The sequence below is a fragment of the Diabrotica virgifera genome, chromosome 2 (genome assembly GCF_917563875.1).
Source record: "Diabrotica virgifera virgifera chromosome 2, PGI_DIABVI_V3a".
NCBI classification, from domain to species: domain Eukaryota; kingdom Metazoa; phylum Arthropoda; class Insecta; order Coleoptera; family Chrysomelidae; genus Diabrotica; species Diabrotica virgifera.
In genome coordinates this window covers 93,807,891-93,825,002 of record NC_065444.1, presented here as the reverse complement: position 1 = coordinate 93,825,002, position 17,112 = coordinate 93,807,891, and the positions used below count along the sequence as shown (strand labels likewise).

General features: G+C 34.9%; 1 protein-coding gene across 4 annotated transcripts in view; it reads left to right on the top strand.

Annotated features, from left to right (window-relative positions):
* The window catches only part of LOC114349497 (ABC transporter G family member 20-like), a 636,826-nt gene that overhangs the window by 530,342 nt on the left and 89,372 nt on the right, over positions 1–17,112 (top strand). For all 4 annotated transcript variants that reach the window (XM_050643852.1, XM_028299891.2, XM_028299892.2 and 1 more), the window contains exons 4-5: positions 7,924–8,060; positions 16,161–16,286. In XM_050643852.1, coding sequence (XP_050499809.1) covers positions 7,924–8,060; positions 16,161–16,286 — 263 coding nt within the window. The remainder of the gene's footprint in view (positions 1–7,923; positions 8,061–16,160; positions 16,287–17,112) is intronic.

Sequence of the window (17,112 nt, the reverse complement as noted above, 5' to 3'; positions counted from 1 at the left end):
GTATATCCCATAATTTAGCCGTAATCAAGGAAAACCATAGGTTTGGCACAACCTGTATAGTAATATAATATAGATATAGTAATAAATGGTCAAAATGGCATCCGTCGACGTCAATACATAATTGCAAGAGCAACTTATGCATGGTTGGATCAATAGATCTAAGCTTAAAGCCGTCCACTCACGGTACTGCGGTGTCGTTCGACAAAACCGTTGATGATATCAATTCTACAGTACTGCAGCAGACAGGCCAGCCTGTCTGTGGCTGTGAGTGGCCGGCTTAAGACGTGCCTTAAGCTTAAAAATAAAAATATGAATCTTTGCAGTATAAGCTGGGTTGGGCTAAGCAGGAGCTTAAGATCTGTTGGTGTAACCATGCATTAGGTGCAGTAGTTAATACATATACATTTCTGTTTAATCTCATACATTCATTTTTAATTCTTTCCTTTATACCTTATTTCGTTGTAGCTGGTGTTTTTTACACTTTGTCTTTTATATAGCCCCAGAAAAAAGTCTACCTTGTTTAACTCTGGAAATTGTGGAGGCCACCTTCTGGCTCTTTCCCTTTTAACTCAGCTTTCAGGAAAATTATGATTAAAAATTAATTATGATGTAGGTACTGGAGCATCGTCATATAATATCCACATTCTCTGAAGTACACTGGGGTGCAAAATTAACCGGACACCTTAAAATTGGGTAATTTTTGATGTGTCGAATTTTCTAAACCTGTTGTCCGATATAAGTGATTTTTTAATATGTTATAACATTATTCTTTAACAATATCGCTATAGTAATACTGCTGCTAAACAGGTAAATTTTCATTGTATACCGGGTGTACCAATAAAACTGCGTTTTTTCTCAAACTTCGCATCATCCTGTGGAATATTTCAGCATTTATAAAATACTTAAATTAAAACCCAACTGTAGCCTCATGTTTTCTCAACAGTCTGTGTTTTGATTCATTCGCCTATATTTGACCGTAAAAAAGTTAGGTAATTTAACAATTAGCCATGTTCTTCATCAATACAGGGTGTTTTTAAATAAGTATGGAAAACTTCAAGGGGTACTTTTACATGAAAAAAGAATGACAGTTTGCTTTATAAACCTATGTCCGCAAATGCTTCGTTTCTGAGATAGGGGTGTTACAACTTTTCTTACAAACCGACGATTTATTTATTGCTTTAAAACCGGCTGAGATATGCAAATGAAATTTGGTGGGTTTTATTGTACATTTTTTCACATACAAGTAAGAATTTAATATTCACAATTGGCGTGCATACTACCCGTAGTAATTGGCGCGCATACGTTTGGCGCGCATACGTTTAATATGAGCCGTCATATTACCTGTATGCGTGCCAATGGTAAATATTAAATTCTTACTTGTACGTAAAAAAATGTACAAGAACTACATCTTAAAACCCAGCAAATTATATCTCAACCAGTTTTAAAGCAATACATAAATCGTCAGTTTGTAAGAAAAATTTCAACACCCCCTATCTCGGAAACGAAGCATTTGCGGGCATACCGCTTATAAAGCAAACTGTCATTATTTTTTTATGCAGAATTACCCCTTAAAGTTTGCCATACTTATTTAAAACACCCTGTATTGCTGAAAAACATGACTAGTTGTTAAAGTAACTAACTTTTTTATTATCCAACATAAGCGAATGAATCAAAAAACAAAATGTTGAGAAAACATGAGGCTATAGTTGGATTTCAATTTCAATATTTTGTAAATGCTAGAATATTCCACAGGGTGATGCGAACTTTGAGAAAAAAACACAGTTTGATTGGTACACCTGGTATGAAATAAAAATTTTACTGTTTAGTAACAACACTATTACAGCGATATTGTTAAAAAATAAGGCTATAATAAATTTAAAAAATCACCTTAATCGGACAGCAGGTTCAGGAAATTTGATATATCAAAAATGACCCATTTTTAAGGTGTCCGGTTAATTTTGCACCCCAGTGTATGTTCAACGATAGGTACACTGGTTCCAATAATTCCGACAATTCGTTGTCCAGAAAATGTAGACACATTTCTCCATTTACTTTATCCTCGATAAAGTAGGGACCTATGACATAATTTCCAAGAATTCATACATAGGTAAGAATGTGATGATGATAAAAGTTGGGTAATAGTGGGAATTATATCCGTTCTGAATTTGTTCCTGCATCCACCGACAAATTCCGACTCTTTTCAGTCATTTCTTTACACCCTCCTAGCACAAAACCATATTAATCAACCCCTTCTTAAAAAAAATCATATTAGTAGGTGATAGTAACGAAGTCACAGAGACTATAAAAATAGTGAGAAGAGAAATGAGAAATCCCAGATCTAAACAATAAATCTGAAAATTCTCTTAGAACCACTTTCTAGTAACATCCTTACTCTCTGCCTTTTACAATTTATAAGGCAAGGAGACGACGAATAAAGGAGACTAAAGGGACTCTAGAGTATGCAGTAGGGTGGAATGAAAGGATAGGAAAAAATTATTTTTTCAAAAAACTTTCATATAGCTCTCGTAAGTTGTGTTTTCATGTCTACAATAAAATTGCAAAATATTTTTGTTCTTGAGGTTTACATCTTGAGGTGCCGCAAGAGCTTTGAAAAGATAGGTTGTTAACAAAAAAATACGGCAAGTTTCAAATATCTTGTATATTTAACCCGGTGCCACAGCGAACATTTCTTAGTCAAATGTTGATTCTAATAACTTGCTATAAGATTTCTTTAGTTACAATATTCCTCTTGATACGTAGTAAATAAATTATTTTTTGTGTCTCAAACTTTTGCATAATCTTCTGGGAAGCAATCTTTGCTCTAACAAGGCCATTTCTTGCTTCAAGACCACAGATATTAAGATGACTCAGTCACGCGCTTTATGACTCTTTCCACTACCTACGTATGACAGGAAAAACACGGAAAATCCACATATTACACCTGACAAGTAGGGCCTCTTGCATCACTTATATATTTATTTAAGTCCTCGTCAGTTATATGTTTTGTCATAGGAGGCTCAGTAATTTCTTCCTCCGTCCAGTTAATTATATCAATGTAGTCATTGGCATTAAAGTTAAGCTTCGGGACAACAAACTTCCTTACACCGTTTACGAGTTCTGATCTTGCCTTCAAAAGTCGCCGCAGATCTAGCTCCCTTATGTGTTTTCTCTTGTCGCATAACATGGAGAAGCACATTTTCTGGGTGAGAGAAGTAACCACTCCTTTGAATTACTGGATCAATTATTTGGGGATGTTCCTCACAACGTGACAATTTGATGAGTCTCCATATATGTTTTGATCCATTTTCACAAGATGGTTTCAGTTTGATATGACATGGGGCATACACCTTTATCACATACATAGGAAAAGTTTTCAGATTATTTGAAGGATTCTTTGTTGCAACATATAACCGAAGAATGCGATTGGCCAACGTAAGCCATCGTGAATGAGCTAATTTCCCAGGGGGTTTTAAAGAAAGATCATAAGGACATACACCACTTAAGATTGCTTTGCACATTTCATCTGAATATTTTTGATCATCCTTAATCTCTAGAATCGGGAGGTTGTTTTGCATGGGAGCGAAATTAACCACAGGAAGCTGGTTACAGATTTCAAGTTCTTTGCCTAAAACCCCTCCAAATTCATTAGGGCCTTTATTATTTAGGTTGTTTTCTATAGAAGCAATTACACAATCGTTAACACCGGTGTTAGTGGCAAATACATAGTATCCGAAAGCTGTTATTTGGAGATGTTCAAAGGATTATCACCTTGAAAATGCTCCATTATACTATCTTTTATAGCTTCACCTGTTCCGAAAGCAGGAGTTATATACCCTAGGAAGGTTGATCCAGGTTCCTCTACTATTAAAATGTGCTCTTCTACTATAGTTAGAATGTTAAATTATATTAAGGCATGAAATAAATATTTACTAATAAATATTTCTTTAAATGTAGAATTCAAGTTCAAACTTTGCCAGTTTTAGTAAAAATAAATATTAGATTGTTGTAAGTTAAAACTAAAATTATCTTTATCTACGACTGATACATAATATATGTATTATACTTGTGGTGTTTGCAATATAATGCCATATAATAATCCCTTAGGGATTAATAATGCGGGATTAATAGCTATTAATCCCTCTGGCACAACAATCACAAAATTCACCACGGAAACAAAATAATCAACCTCAAAAAGTGTCACTGTCAAACGAATAGTATATTTGACAGTTTGTGTTGAGATGGACGAAAATGAAGAATCTTTTAATTGTACACCACCAGAAATTGTAGAACTAGCTACAGCAACAGCATCTACCTTAATACCTGAAACATCGAAATCCATTTATAATAAAACGTATAATATAATATAATTAAAAACTCTACTAAAGTTAATGGTGATTCTCAACCAATTCAGTTTATTAATTGTACTATTACTAATTTTAATGTTTTTAACAAATAAAGTTGTTCATTAAAAATCTTAAATTAATTAATTTGTCGTAGATAAAGTAGAGTATACTACTCGCAATAATGGCTCTCATTCCCTCGGAATGTTACTCCCTCGCCGCTAACGCGGCTCGGTTCGTAAATATTCCTCGGGAATAATAGCCATCATTATTGACTCGTGGTATAATCTACCATTAAGGAGTAGTTTTAGAGTGTATATTTATCATTTATAATATGAATTTATATATTACAATAGCTATTTTTTACCAAACCAGAATCATCAAAATTCGAAAAAATTTGACTAAAAATTCTAATTTTCAACACTTTTGTGGCACCTCTAAAAATATTTTGTTTGGAAAAATATTTTATTTATGGCTTAACAATGGCTATAGGCAACTTTCTATCACTATTACACATTGAAATAAAAAAAAATTCGTTCCACCCTAATATGTAGTCACATTCCGTCTATTCGTCTAGGAAAAACTCAAACGTGTACTCAAAATATGCATAAAATGAAAATTTTAAAACAGCTATGTTTTAATTCAGTTCAGAAATGATCCACCATCTCCATTTCTTCTCGGTCTCAAGAGACCTCCAAGAGATGTTCATGTCCTACTAAAGAGGTCTCGAGAGACCAAAACGGAATGGATATGGTGGATCATCTCTGAACTGAAATGAAACATAAGCTGTTTTGAATATAAAAATAGCCTAACGTCCAACTACTTATGTATTTGATATCATCCAATATTAATAAATTAAGTATCAGTTTAGATTATTATGTATTTTCATTTCTAAAAATTATTTTTGAGTTTAATATTTTTATGACCAATTAATGCTTGATTGACTCAAATAATCACGGATAACTCATAAATTAAAGCAATTAGATATGAGGCGTCTAAAAGCCAAGGGGTATCAGCAGAGAACAACGACCACATTTTCCAAAATGTAGCTTAATTTACCGAATGCTGCCCAGGCCAGTCAAATCAGCCTTTTTATTTCTGCCGTTTGGTTTTGCTTGCTGAGCAATAAGATCTATCCTAAATATATATATTTAATATTCCTTAATTTGTCCTATTATATTTTGTCGTTGTTCTCTGGTATAAGTGCAATTTTGGTCAAGTTGGATATATTGGATATTGGATAATTACAGTAATAGATAGTCAATACCCATTTTAATGTTGTGGACAAAGGATACAAGTGAATTTAAAAACCAGTAGTGACATCTCTGGATATTTCACTTATATCCTGAAAATAGTTTGTTTATTATTTGGCAGCCATTGGATATGAGTACGCTTATATCCCTCGGCCTTCAAACAAGTGTTAGTTATATCGTTTGGCAACCAACTCGTTAATACTTGTTAGTAATTGTCTAGTAATTCTAAACTAAATATATTGTCTATACCTATCTAGTAATTTTTTTACGAAGTTTGTTACATTTTAGACGTGGCTGGAAATTACTCTACAACCAAGCACACTTGTTCATAACCAATATTAAGAGTAAACAAACAAAAATAACAAAAATCTTAAGTTGATTAATAATATAATATATAAAGATCATCCTGATACATTGTTTTTCAAGAACAGTATAGGAACTGAATCTCTCTTCGAAAATTTGAGCATGAAACCGAATCATCGGGGAAAACCTCAAATATTACAAAATAATCTAGGTACCACGTGAAAGTAGAAAGCCATTTTTAAAACAGGCAACATATATGGTAATCTTATGGAATTAGTGGCCCATCCATCACAATTTCATAAGAAATTTGCCTTACCAACAACGGGAAAGACAACAAATCCCAGGTCAAAGTACTCAGGATAATATTCAGGAAGAACCCGACGAACCAGATAACTGCTTTGAAAGCGATGATGACTAGTTAAGTGTATTTCTAGTGTGTTTAATACTTCTTACATTTTATATGGCAATTGTTAATTTTTTTTACAAAAATTCGATGTTTCGTTAATTAAATTGTATTTAAAAGAATAAAAGTACAAGTACAGTCCAAGTATTTAATTGGAAGACAATGGGTATAAGTGCTGTTTCTTATTCTAAAATATCTTATAAAATGCTGTTTTTTTCAATCTGATATAAATATACTGTTACATAAAAGTGTTTAAAAGTTAAAAAGACCAGCCAATCACTAACTATTTTGAAAAACAAGCGGTAGAATTTAGGAAAGGTGTTAAACTTCAAACTTCATTTTCTCAAAAGTACCAATAGTACTTATCCCTTGGCTTCTACACGCCATATATAGGGAATGTTTAAGAAGTATTTAATAAAATACCATCAAATAGCAATTTCATTACAATACTAAACTACAGGATGTTCCATTTAAGAAAAATACTCAATCCAAATTTTGACCAACCTTCTTCTTCTTCTTTTTGTATAGACATGACTCTGTCTGTTTTTTCAATGTGCCTCTAGTAAGTTGTCGTTCCATCGTTTTCGTGGTCTTCCCACTGATCGTCTTCCTACTGGGGAACCGTCTCTCGCTGTCCTAACTATGCTATTTGTCGTCATTCGGCTTATGTGGTCATTCCATTCTACTCTTCTATTTCTTACCCAGTTGTTAATGTTATCCACCTTGCATCTCCGTCGTATATCTGTACTTCTAGCTCTGTCTCATAGAGTCTTACCATCGATTTTTCGAAGGGTTTTCATCTCCGCTGTTTCGAACAATCTTTTTGCCCTCTCTGTGTCGGGTCGTGTTTCTGCCACGTATGTCATTATTGGTCTGATGACTGTTTGGTAAATTCTGCCTTTCATTTCTTTTCCGATATTTTTATTTCTCCATATTGTGTCATTCAGGCAACCTGCGGCTCTGCTTGCTCTATTGACTTGATCTTCCACTTCTGTTTCGAGTCTTCCGTAGCTAGATAGTGTGATGCCTAGGTATTTAAACTCCATCACTTGTTCTATTATCCGACCTTCCAGCTCCAATTTACATCTTATTGGATCTGCTGTTAGAATTATGCATTTTGTCTTTTTTGAGGAAATTAACATGTTAAATTTTCTGGCGATTATGTTGAATTGGTGCAGCATACGTTGTAAATCATCTTCACTTTGAGAGATTAGTATTGCATCGTCCGCATAGCAGATTATTTTAAGTTGTTTTTCTCCCATTTGGTATCCTTTTTTAGTTCTTACTTTTTCGACCAACCTGTATGCCAAAATTAAATATTTCGACGTTGATAATTTTGAATAATAGTAGACTATGTCAAAAATCTTTTGAGCATAAATAGATTTTTTGATGTCAAATCTCTACAATTCTACAGGGCGTTAATATTGCTACGAAATTATAAACTAAACGAAGCTTTTAAACTACCTCGTATAGCATTGCAAAACATATTAAAAAATTGAGAATATCAAGAAGAATAAAAAAAATAGATAAGTTTGATCCACCCTATCAATATGCCTCAACTTTGACTTTAACACTTTTTTTGTATCTTAATTAACATTAAAATCTTATAAATCTGTATTTTTAGGATATATCATTAGTTGGAGAATTAAGTGCAAGGGATTCTATTTATTTCTTTGGAAGAATCTACAATTTAAAGGATGACATAATAAAAAGTCGTTGTGATGAACTGATTGAATTATTAGACCTTCCAACGGATAACAGGTAATGTTACTAATTGATATAAATGTATAATTATTTTTTATTGGTACCCCATTTTGCTTATTTAAAGTACGCCTGAGCGTGTACAACAGTCTTAAATATTGATCTGACCTCAAAGGTAACGTCAAATAAATAAAATATGAATAAAATATTACTAACAAATGTTTCAAAAGCTGTATTCAAATATTTGAAAATATTAATCTTTTAAATTTATGTGAAAAGTACAGTTGGTACCTATTGTTTAAAATATTTATACCTACCTCCGTTTTTAAAATCAGAGAAAATGCTGTTCAAATTAATACTACATACCTACATTCTCGGAAGTCAATGGGTTGTACTTCCATTAATTGTACTGTTCCGACATTTTCTGAAGGTAAGCAAGCACAACTCGTTCATTTGTATCTGTTACCTTTTACTCTTCTATCCATTAAATGAACTTGTCGTATTCTTTTGTACGAGTATAAGTGTCTTCCGATTTTTGGGGTATTACCCGCAATTCTGCTTTACTATTTAAGTCAGGGATCCCAACCTTTACGCAAATGCGTACCACCTGAAATATTTTGAAGATTTTGCCGTACCACCAAACACTGGGGGTGGGGGGCATAGAATGGAAGGAGATCCATTTCATGCCCCCCCAGTGTTTGGTGGTACGGCAAATAAAAAAAATAAGTAGTATTGGTAAAAAATTAGTATCACCCAAATCCTAGTTTTTATTATTATTTACTATCAGAAACATGTCCATTGGCTTGTTTTATTTTAATTAAAATAGTAATATAACTTTATATTTAATTATATAAAAGATACAAATTAACAAAAGCCAACATTAGTCATCGTGTATCGAAATTAATGCGAAGCTTGTTTCAGTTTTCCTGTGATTAAATTGTCAATTGCAAGAACTTAAGTTCATTTTTAAGTCCTCTTCAACACTTCCTTACCTGTTAGTCAGTTTTTATATTTATTTTTATACATAGGTATACAATACTTTAGAAAAACCAATCTCGCACAAGTAACTATTAGTGGCCAATGGTATCAACAACAGCATAGCTTGCTGGAAGAGCATTGAATACTCGGATTTACACCCGATCTAGAAGTCAATTACAAATTTCTATTTAATGTCGTTCAAAAAACGGTCTTCTGTTAGATCGATAAATGTTTCCTGTAATTCCAACTCATTTGGTGAGGTTTTTGCAAAAGGATTTCTGATCCAGTCACGTTCGGAATAATCTTTCGACACAAGCAACACATTGTTGAATAGAATTGTCACTATTTTCTATGCCAGACTTCACTATAAAACCGTACTGTAAGTAGCCTCCGTGGTACCTCCGATTGGCCTGTGTTTAAGGTTTTTTAACACTATCCTTTGAAGTCCCATGGTTCACCAAAAATGTTCATACATAGTTTAATATGGAAGCAAAACAAATTACACACAACATTTAGGAATGCTTCATGCTTCGCACAACATGTAAACCCTCAAACATCTGGATGAAAACTGGCGGCAGCTGAGCGGAAAAATAAGAGTGGCATGGCAGAGGAGGGCAACGAGCAGCACCCGACCCGACTACCCGACAGACTGGGACAGACCGCACGGGCTCTTCCACAGATGGAGACCCAGCGTAATCGCTTGTTTCGCCCATGCGACGCGTACCACCTGAAATCTTCCCGCGTACCACCAGTGGTACGCATACCACCGGTTGTAAACCCCTGATTTAAGTAATTAATGTTAGAACTCATCCTTAACCAATATATATATATATATATATATATATATATATATATATATATATATATATATATAACCAGTAATAACCATTAATCTTATGTGACAGATTGCAAATTAATTTTTGTTTTTTTTTATTTCCATTACAACGAAAGGTATATTGATGTACATCACAAACTCAAACATTTAATATTATTAGCTCTTATTTCAATTTTGTGTAGTAATAATATATGTATTCAAAGTGTACCAATAAAAAATAGCGTAAAGTATTTGTGGATAACTGGCCTTAAAGCACTTGCTATATTTGGAAAAATTGCACGTGTTTTAAAGACTTCAATATCGACTTATACTTTAATATACGATATTTATTACGATATTTTCTTAATCAATCCGACATCTGGAATAAGGCTTAGTAATTCCAAGAGATCATCTTTCTTTACCTTGTAGACTGCAAGTGGCTCTGTATATTTTTGCAGATAAAATAATATTAAATGGTAATATACCATGATTTTGCTCCTTAATCATCTTCATAATTTGTTTGCAACTCTCTGTCATTTTTCCGTTCGAAAAACACAAGTAAATACAAATTTGGCAAGTGTAAATATACTGTTGTAAGCTTGCCGCGGTAAAAAAGACTTTAGTCAACATAAGTCCGTTTGTCCAAAGGTATCCCGAATGAAGTACGTGCCTCCTAGTGGCGGGATACGGGCAACAATACATTGGCTTATAGGGCAGTCCTTACAGTAGGGATCCTGGCCTATACAGAAAAATGCAGGCGGGTGTGGGGTAATACTGCACTTTGGTTGCATTGGTGGTGTATTGGCTAAACGTGCAGGACAGGGCAGGGTATGGTGCTGATAGAAAAGGCATTCAGGCATCAAATATCCAAAAATCTTTTCAGGCCATAATAATGAAAAGACCTTCTCCAAACGAAATAAAAACTTATACTGAAATGATGGCATCTCCTGAGGTAAAATGTTCCGGAAGTAAAATGAGCCTCCATTCGGATCTCCGGGTGAGGACTATCTCAGGGGGAACACCATTGCAGGTTAGAAAAATCAGGATAGGGTCTTGGAATCTTGGTAGTCTTACAGGTAAGAGTCTGGAGTTAGTGGATGCGCTCAAACGAAGAAGAGTTCAAATTGCTTGTATTCAAGAAACTAGGTGGAAAGGACAAAGGGCGAAAGAACTAGGTGATGGATATAAATTGTGGTATGTAGGGAGTAGTAACACTAGAAATGGAGTTGGTATAATTGCTGATAGTGAAATGAAAGATAACGTAGTAGATGTTGTAAGAACGAGTGATAGAATGATGTCAGTGAAATTTGTAATTGATAAAGAAGTATTGAATGTTGTGTGTGTGTATGCTCCTCAAACAGGTCTGGGTGAGAATGAAAGAAGAGCTTTCTATGATCAATTGGGAGACATACTGAGTGATATTCCAGCGGAGGAGAAAGTTATAATAGGAGGTGATTTCAATGCACATGTGGGCCAAGCCAAGACAGGATATGAAACAATACATGGGGGATTAGGCTTTGGAACTAGAAATGAAGCTGGAGATGACATGCTAGAATTAGCAACAGCATTGGATATGGCGATTGTTAACACATTCTTTAAAAAGAGAGAAACTCAACTTATTACCTACAAAAGTGGACAACATCAATCCCAAATAGACTACTTCATGATAAGGAAAGAAGACATACGTGAATGTAAGGACTGCAAGGTAATAGTTAGTGAGACAGTAAGCCAACAACATAAGCTGCTTGTTCTGGACATCGAAGTAAAAAGCGAAACTAAACAAAAATATCGGAGAGGACCACAAAAAATCAAGTGGTGGATGCTAAAAGATGAGAAGGAAGGTCTATTCAGGGAAAGAATAGTAGAAAAAATATATTGGAACATGAAAGGAAGCCCTAACACAATTTGGAGAAAAATGGCCAATATTATTAGAGAGACGGCTATTGAAATACTTGGGAAAACGTCAGGAAAGAAGTTTGAAGATAAGGAGACTTGGTGGTGGTCAAATGAAGTACAAGGAAACATAAAAGAGAAGAGAAAATTATATAAAAAGTGGCAAGAAACCAGATCGGACATAGATCTTCAAAACTATATGGTCGCCAAAAAGGAAGCGAAAGTAGCAGTAGCAAAAGCTAAAGCAGAAGCGTATTCAAACCTATACGATCAACTTGATACCAGGGAAGGCGAAACGAAGATATATAAAATAGCCAAACAGAGAGCAAAGAAAGCAAAAGATTTTAATCAGATTAGATGTATCCGAGATGAAAATAATAAAATACTAGTTCACGAAAGGGATGTCAAAAATAGATGGAGAAAGTACTTTGACAGCTTATTAAATGAAGAATTTGACAGACAGCCTGTAGAGTCAACGGAGACAGTAGCAGCAATGGTCACCAAAATAACCAACGAGGAAGTGGCTCAAGCGCTTCAAAAAATAAAGAAAGGAAAAGCGGTAGGACCAGATGATATTCCTGGGGAAGTATGGAGAGCATTAGGAGAGACAGGAACAAGGTGGCTAGCAGGTCTATTTAATAGAATTATGGAAGTTGGACAAATGCCAGACGAATGGAGAAGCAGTATACTGGTACCTGTTTACAAAAACAAGGGAGATATACAACAATGTACAAACTACAGGGCTATAAAACTGCTTAGCCACACCATGAAAATATGGGAAAGAGTAATTGATAGACGGATACGTGAAGAAACCGAAATATCCGAGAATCAATTTGGCTTTATGCAGGGTAGATCAACAACAGATGCAATTTTCATTATAAGGCAGTTGATGGAAAAATACAGGAGTAAAGAAACAAACGCTCATATGGTATTCATTGATCTTGAGAAAGCATATGATAGAGTTCCTCGAGAGATTCTGTGGTGGGCACTCAATAAGAAAGGAGTCCCTGGTGAATATGTAAAGATTGTAAGGGATATGTATGAGGGAGTAACGACTAGTGTTAGGACAGGTGTGGGAGAGACTGATAAATTTCATGTGAAAGTAGGATTGCATCAAGGGTCTGTGCTTAGTCCGTATTTATTCTCATTCGTTTTGGACCAGATAACAGCGAAAATACAGGGTAACATTCCATGGTGCTTAATGTATGCTGATGATGTCGTGTTAGTAGGAAATAGTGAAAGAGACTTAGAACAAAAACTGGAACAGTGGAGACAAGCTCTGGAGGAAAAAGGTTTAAAACTTAGTAGGACAAAAACAGAGTATTTGGAATGTTCATTTAAAGATGGAGCTACTACAAATAAAATGGTATCTTTGGATGGTGAAATGATTGTAAAAAGCAATAGTTTTAAGTACCTAGGATCGGTATTACAGAGTAATGGAGAAATAGATGGAGATGCATGCAGTAGAATTAGGGCTGGATGGATGAAGTGGAAAGAAGCGAGTGGTGTGTTGTGTGACAGAAAAATTCCAATGAAGCTGAAGGGAAAATTCTATAAAACAGCCATAAGACCAGCTATGATGTACGGAACTGAATGTTGGGCAGTGAAAAAGAAAGAGGAACAGCGAATGCATGTGGCGGAAATGAGAATGCTTAGATGGATGAGTGGAGTGACAAAGAAGGATAAAATTAGAAATGAGTATATTAGGGGAAGTCTAGGTGTGGCACCAATTGATGCCAAAATGAGAGAGCATAGGTTAAGATGGTTTGGTCATGTTCAACGTCGAGACGTTAACCACCCAATACGAAGAATAGCTGAAGTGCAGATTCCTGGAAGGAGTAGGAGAGGAAGACCAAAGAAGAGCTGGGGGGAGACGATAAGGCAGGACATGTTGGTAAAGGGGATTAACATTGATATGGCCCAAGATAGAATTGTGTGGAGAAATTCAATTAGGGAAGCCGACCCCGCATAGGGATAAGGCAAAGAGAATGATGATGAAGTCCGTTTGTCCAAACAGAACCGGTTTTAAACGACTTTCGTCTATTAGATCAATAGAGGATAAAGCTGTTAGATGCCCTTTTCTCCAACACTAGAGACATAGCGCTTTATAAGATGTTAAAGAATAAAAGTAAAGGAACTAGTAGACTCGAAACACATAGAAAATGATACCTGGATTGACCATCTAAAAAAGCTCTATTCAGAGACAGTGAAAATGACGCTGCAACCGGAAACACCAAAAATGTCCACAAATAAAGAAGTTAATATGCAGGTAAAGAAGAAATACAACATTAATTAACAAAATTCTAAATCATAATAAAATACCGAAAAACGGAAGAATGGAGAACGAGCGGACTAATTCTGCTGTTCAATGAAGGAGATAAAAAATAGCCAGAAAACTACTATAAACTTAAATATACTACACTAAAAAACTCAAGTTTTTCAAGAACAACTAATGAATCAGAAAATTTGCAGCTGAACAACAGGGATTTCGTACTGGAAGATCGTGTCCAGATGCAATATTCGTCATAAAGCAAATTACTGAGAAAAAACACTACGGTTTAATAGATCAGCATTTCTGTATCTGATTGACTTGAAGAAAGCATTTGACAGAGTACGAATCGAAAGATGTAATCAATCTGAAGATGTAATCCATCTTCTGTATAATAAAGAAGTTCCTCAAAATATAAAATCTGTTGAAAGCATCTAATAAAACAATAAAGTGTAATTCAAAACATATGAGCAAATAGGGGGACTCATTGAGCATTATGAATAGGAAACAAAGAATTAAAAATACTGTTACGTAGACGATGCAATATTGATAGCCCAAGATAAAGATATGAGAGATGAGATGTACTGAGAAGAATTACAAGAAATACGCTGAGAGATCGAAAGGGGAGTGAAGACATTATAGGAAAATGTAACGTAGAGTGTATAAATAGAAAAAAAGAATGGAATAACCACATAAGTAGAATGGGGGAGACACCTGTGTCAAAATAGCAAGAGATACATCACCAATCGGTAGAACAAGTATCGGCCGACCGCGGAAAAGTTGGAGTGAGAACCTTCCATAGAGGTATCAATCCACCAATGAACAAGCAGAATTGCTTATAAAGAGGAAGAAGAAGAAAAAGATAAAGATAGGTTGCAAATATTTGAGCACAGATTATTTTGCGGTTTCAAATTTAAAATATTTTTCTCAATGTTGAACACTATTGCTATTGCAACGCTAACATATAGCTGTTTCTCTTGTCGATGCGATAAAATATTTCGTGGGACTTTTCATTACATTTTTGAAACCAGCTGTAGACTTGATTCGGTGGATTCCAGTGTTATTTCATATTTGAAATTAATTTCGACTCGATTAAAGTTCTCTGTTTAACCCAAATATGACAATACCAAAAGGCACCGTTAGGAAAATATTCCAATTTACGGTTCAGAGAACCTGTATGAAACGAGTCTGTGTACTCTAATACAGAGTATGGCATTAGTAAAATAAGAAAATCTACGGTTTTGTTTGATTTAAATCTGTTTCCCTCCATCCTCCGATAGTACTATGTCTAGGTCTACCTGTTCTCAAGGAGGCTCTGAGGAAGAAAAATTTACACCAACACGACCGTAGTTTCTTGATATAAATTTTAAAACTATTTATCACAGTATGGTTAGAACGCCCTCTAACAGGGAAAAAGTGAAATGAATTTCGACTCGAGTACACAGAGTCGTTTCATACAGGTTCTCTGAACCGTAAATTGGAATAGTTTCCCAACGGTGCCTTTTGGTATTGTCATACCTTAGTTAAACAGAGAACTTGAATCGAGTCGAAATTCATTTCACTTATTCCCCGTTAGAGGGCGTTCTAACCATACTGCGATATAAATACTGTTAATTTATATCGAGAAAATACGGTCGTGTTGGTGTAAATTTGTCTTCCTCAGAGCCTCCTTGACAACAGGTAGACCTAGAAATGGTACTATCGTAGGATGGAGGGAGACAAATTTAAATCAAAACGAAACCGTATATTTTCTTATTTTACTAAAGCCATACTCTGTATTAGAGTACACACACTCGTTTCATATGGGTTCTCTGAACCGCAAAGTGGAATGTTTTCCTAGCGGTGCCTGTTGGTATGGTTATACCTGGGTTAAGCAGAGAACTCGAATCGAGTCCAAATTCATTTTACTTATTCCCCCTTAGAGGGCGTTCTAACCATACTGCGATATAAATAGTTTTCATTTATATCGAGAAATTACGTCTTCCTCAGAGCCTCCTTGACAAAAGGTAGACCTAGAAATAGTACTATCGGAGGATGGAGGGAGACAGATTTAAATCAAAACGAAACGATTTTCTTATTTTATTTCATATTGGTTCCAGCTGCAATCCTGCGCTATGTTTGATAACTAGACTTAAGCCCTCATAACATCAACCTGACATATGTAGCGAATGTATTTCTATGACTTTAATTTCAATTTTAATTACAGATGTGTAAGAGATTGTAGCGGAGGAGAACAGAGAAGAGTGTCCTTTGCTGTAACGTTAGTTCATAAACCAGAGTTACTTATATTGGATGAACCTACTGTTGGTACAGATTCAATTCTTAGAAATAGGTAAGCAGGTCAATTTTAAAACAATTAATCAAATACGTAATGGTAGGGGAGCCCAAGCGGGAATTTTTGCAGTTACTCGAGCGCGTCAGAAAGTCACATGGGGAGAAACCTTGTACTCTGTAAATGTACCCCTAGCATATATTGGCTCTTAATACAGGGGAGTTCGTTAAGGGAGGTTCGAAAACAAAAAGCTATCCTTAGAAAAACTCGAAATCGTCAGATTAAGATAAGGTAAGTAAGTACATGCAGAACAGTGTATATTTCAAAAATCTAACGATTTGAGCGAGGTGTAAGGAAATGGGAGAGTCACAGTGTCACAAAAAAGCGAATATTTCGCGAAATGGACGTCAGACGGACAAACTAAAAAATACCTGTTCAATATTTTTTCAAAAATATATCTAATGATACCAAACACGACCCATATTTCGCGAAATGATCATCAGTTCGAAAAACTGAAAAATACACGTACCTAATCAATATTTTTGAAAAATCTATCGAATGACACCAAAAACGACCCTCCACGGAGGTGGGGTGGGGGTTACTATAAACCTTGAATCGGAGTTCCCATTTATTATTGCAGATTTGGATTCCCTAGGTAAAAATAAGCAACTTTTATTCGAGACATTTTTTCAAATTATGAACAGATAGTGCTATAGTCGGAAAAAACGTTTGTTGGAAATGGAAAATTATATTAAAAAGAATGTGTGTGTACTTTGTACGCACGTAAGAAGTTATACTTCTATTATATGATTTCTTAAAAATAAATATACTTTAAATAGTTTCTTTTAATTTTTTTAAACACCAAACTAATTTTGTGCTTACCGCT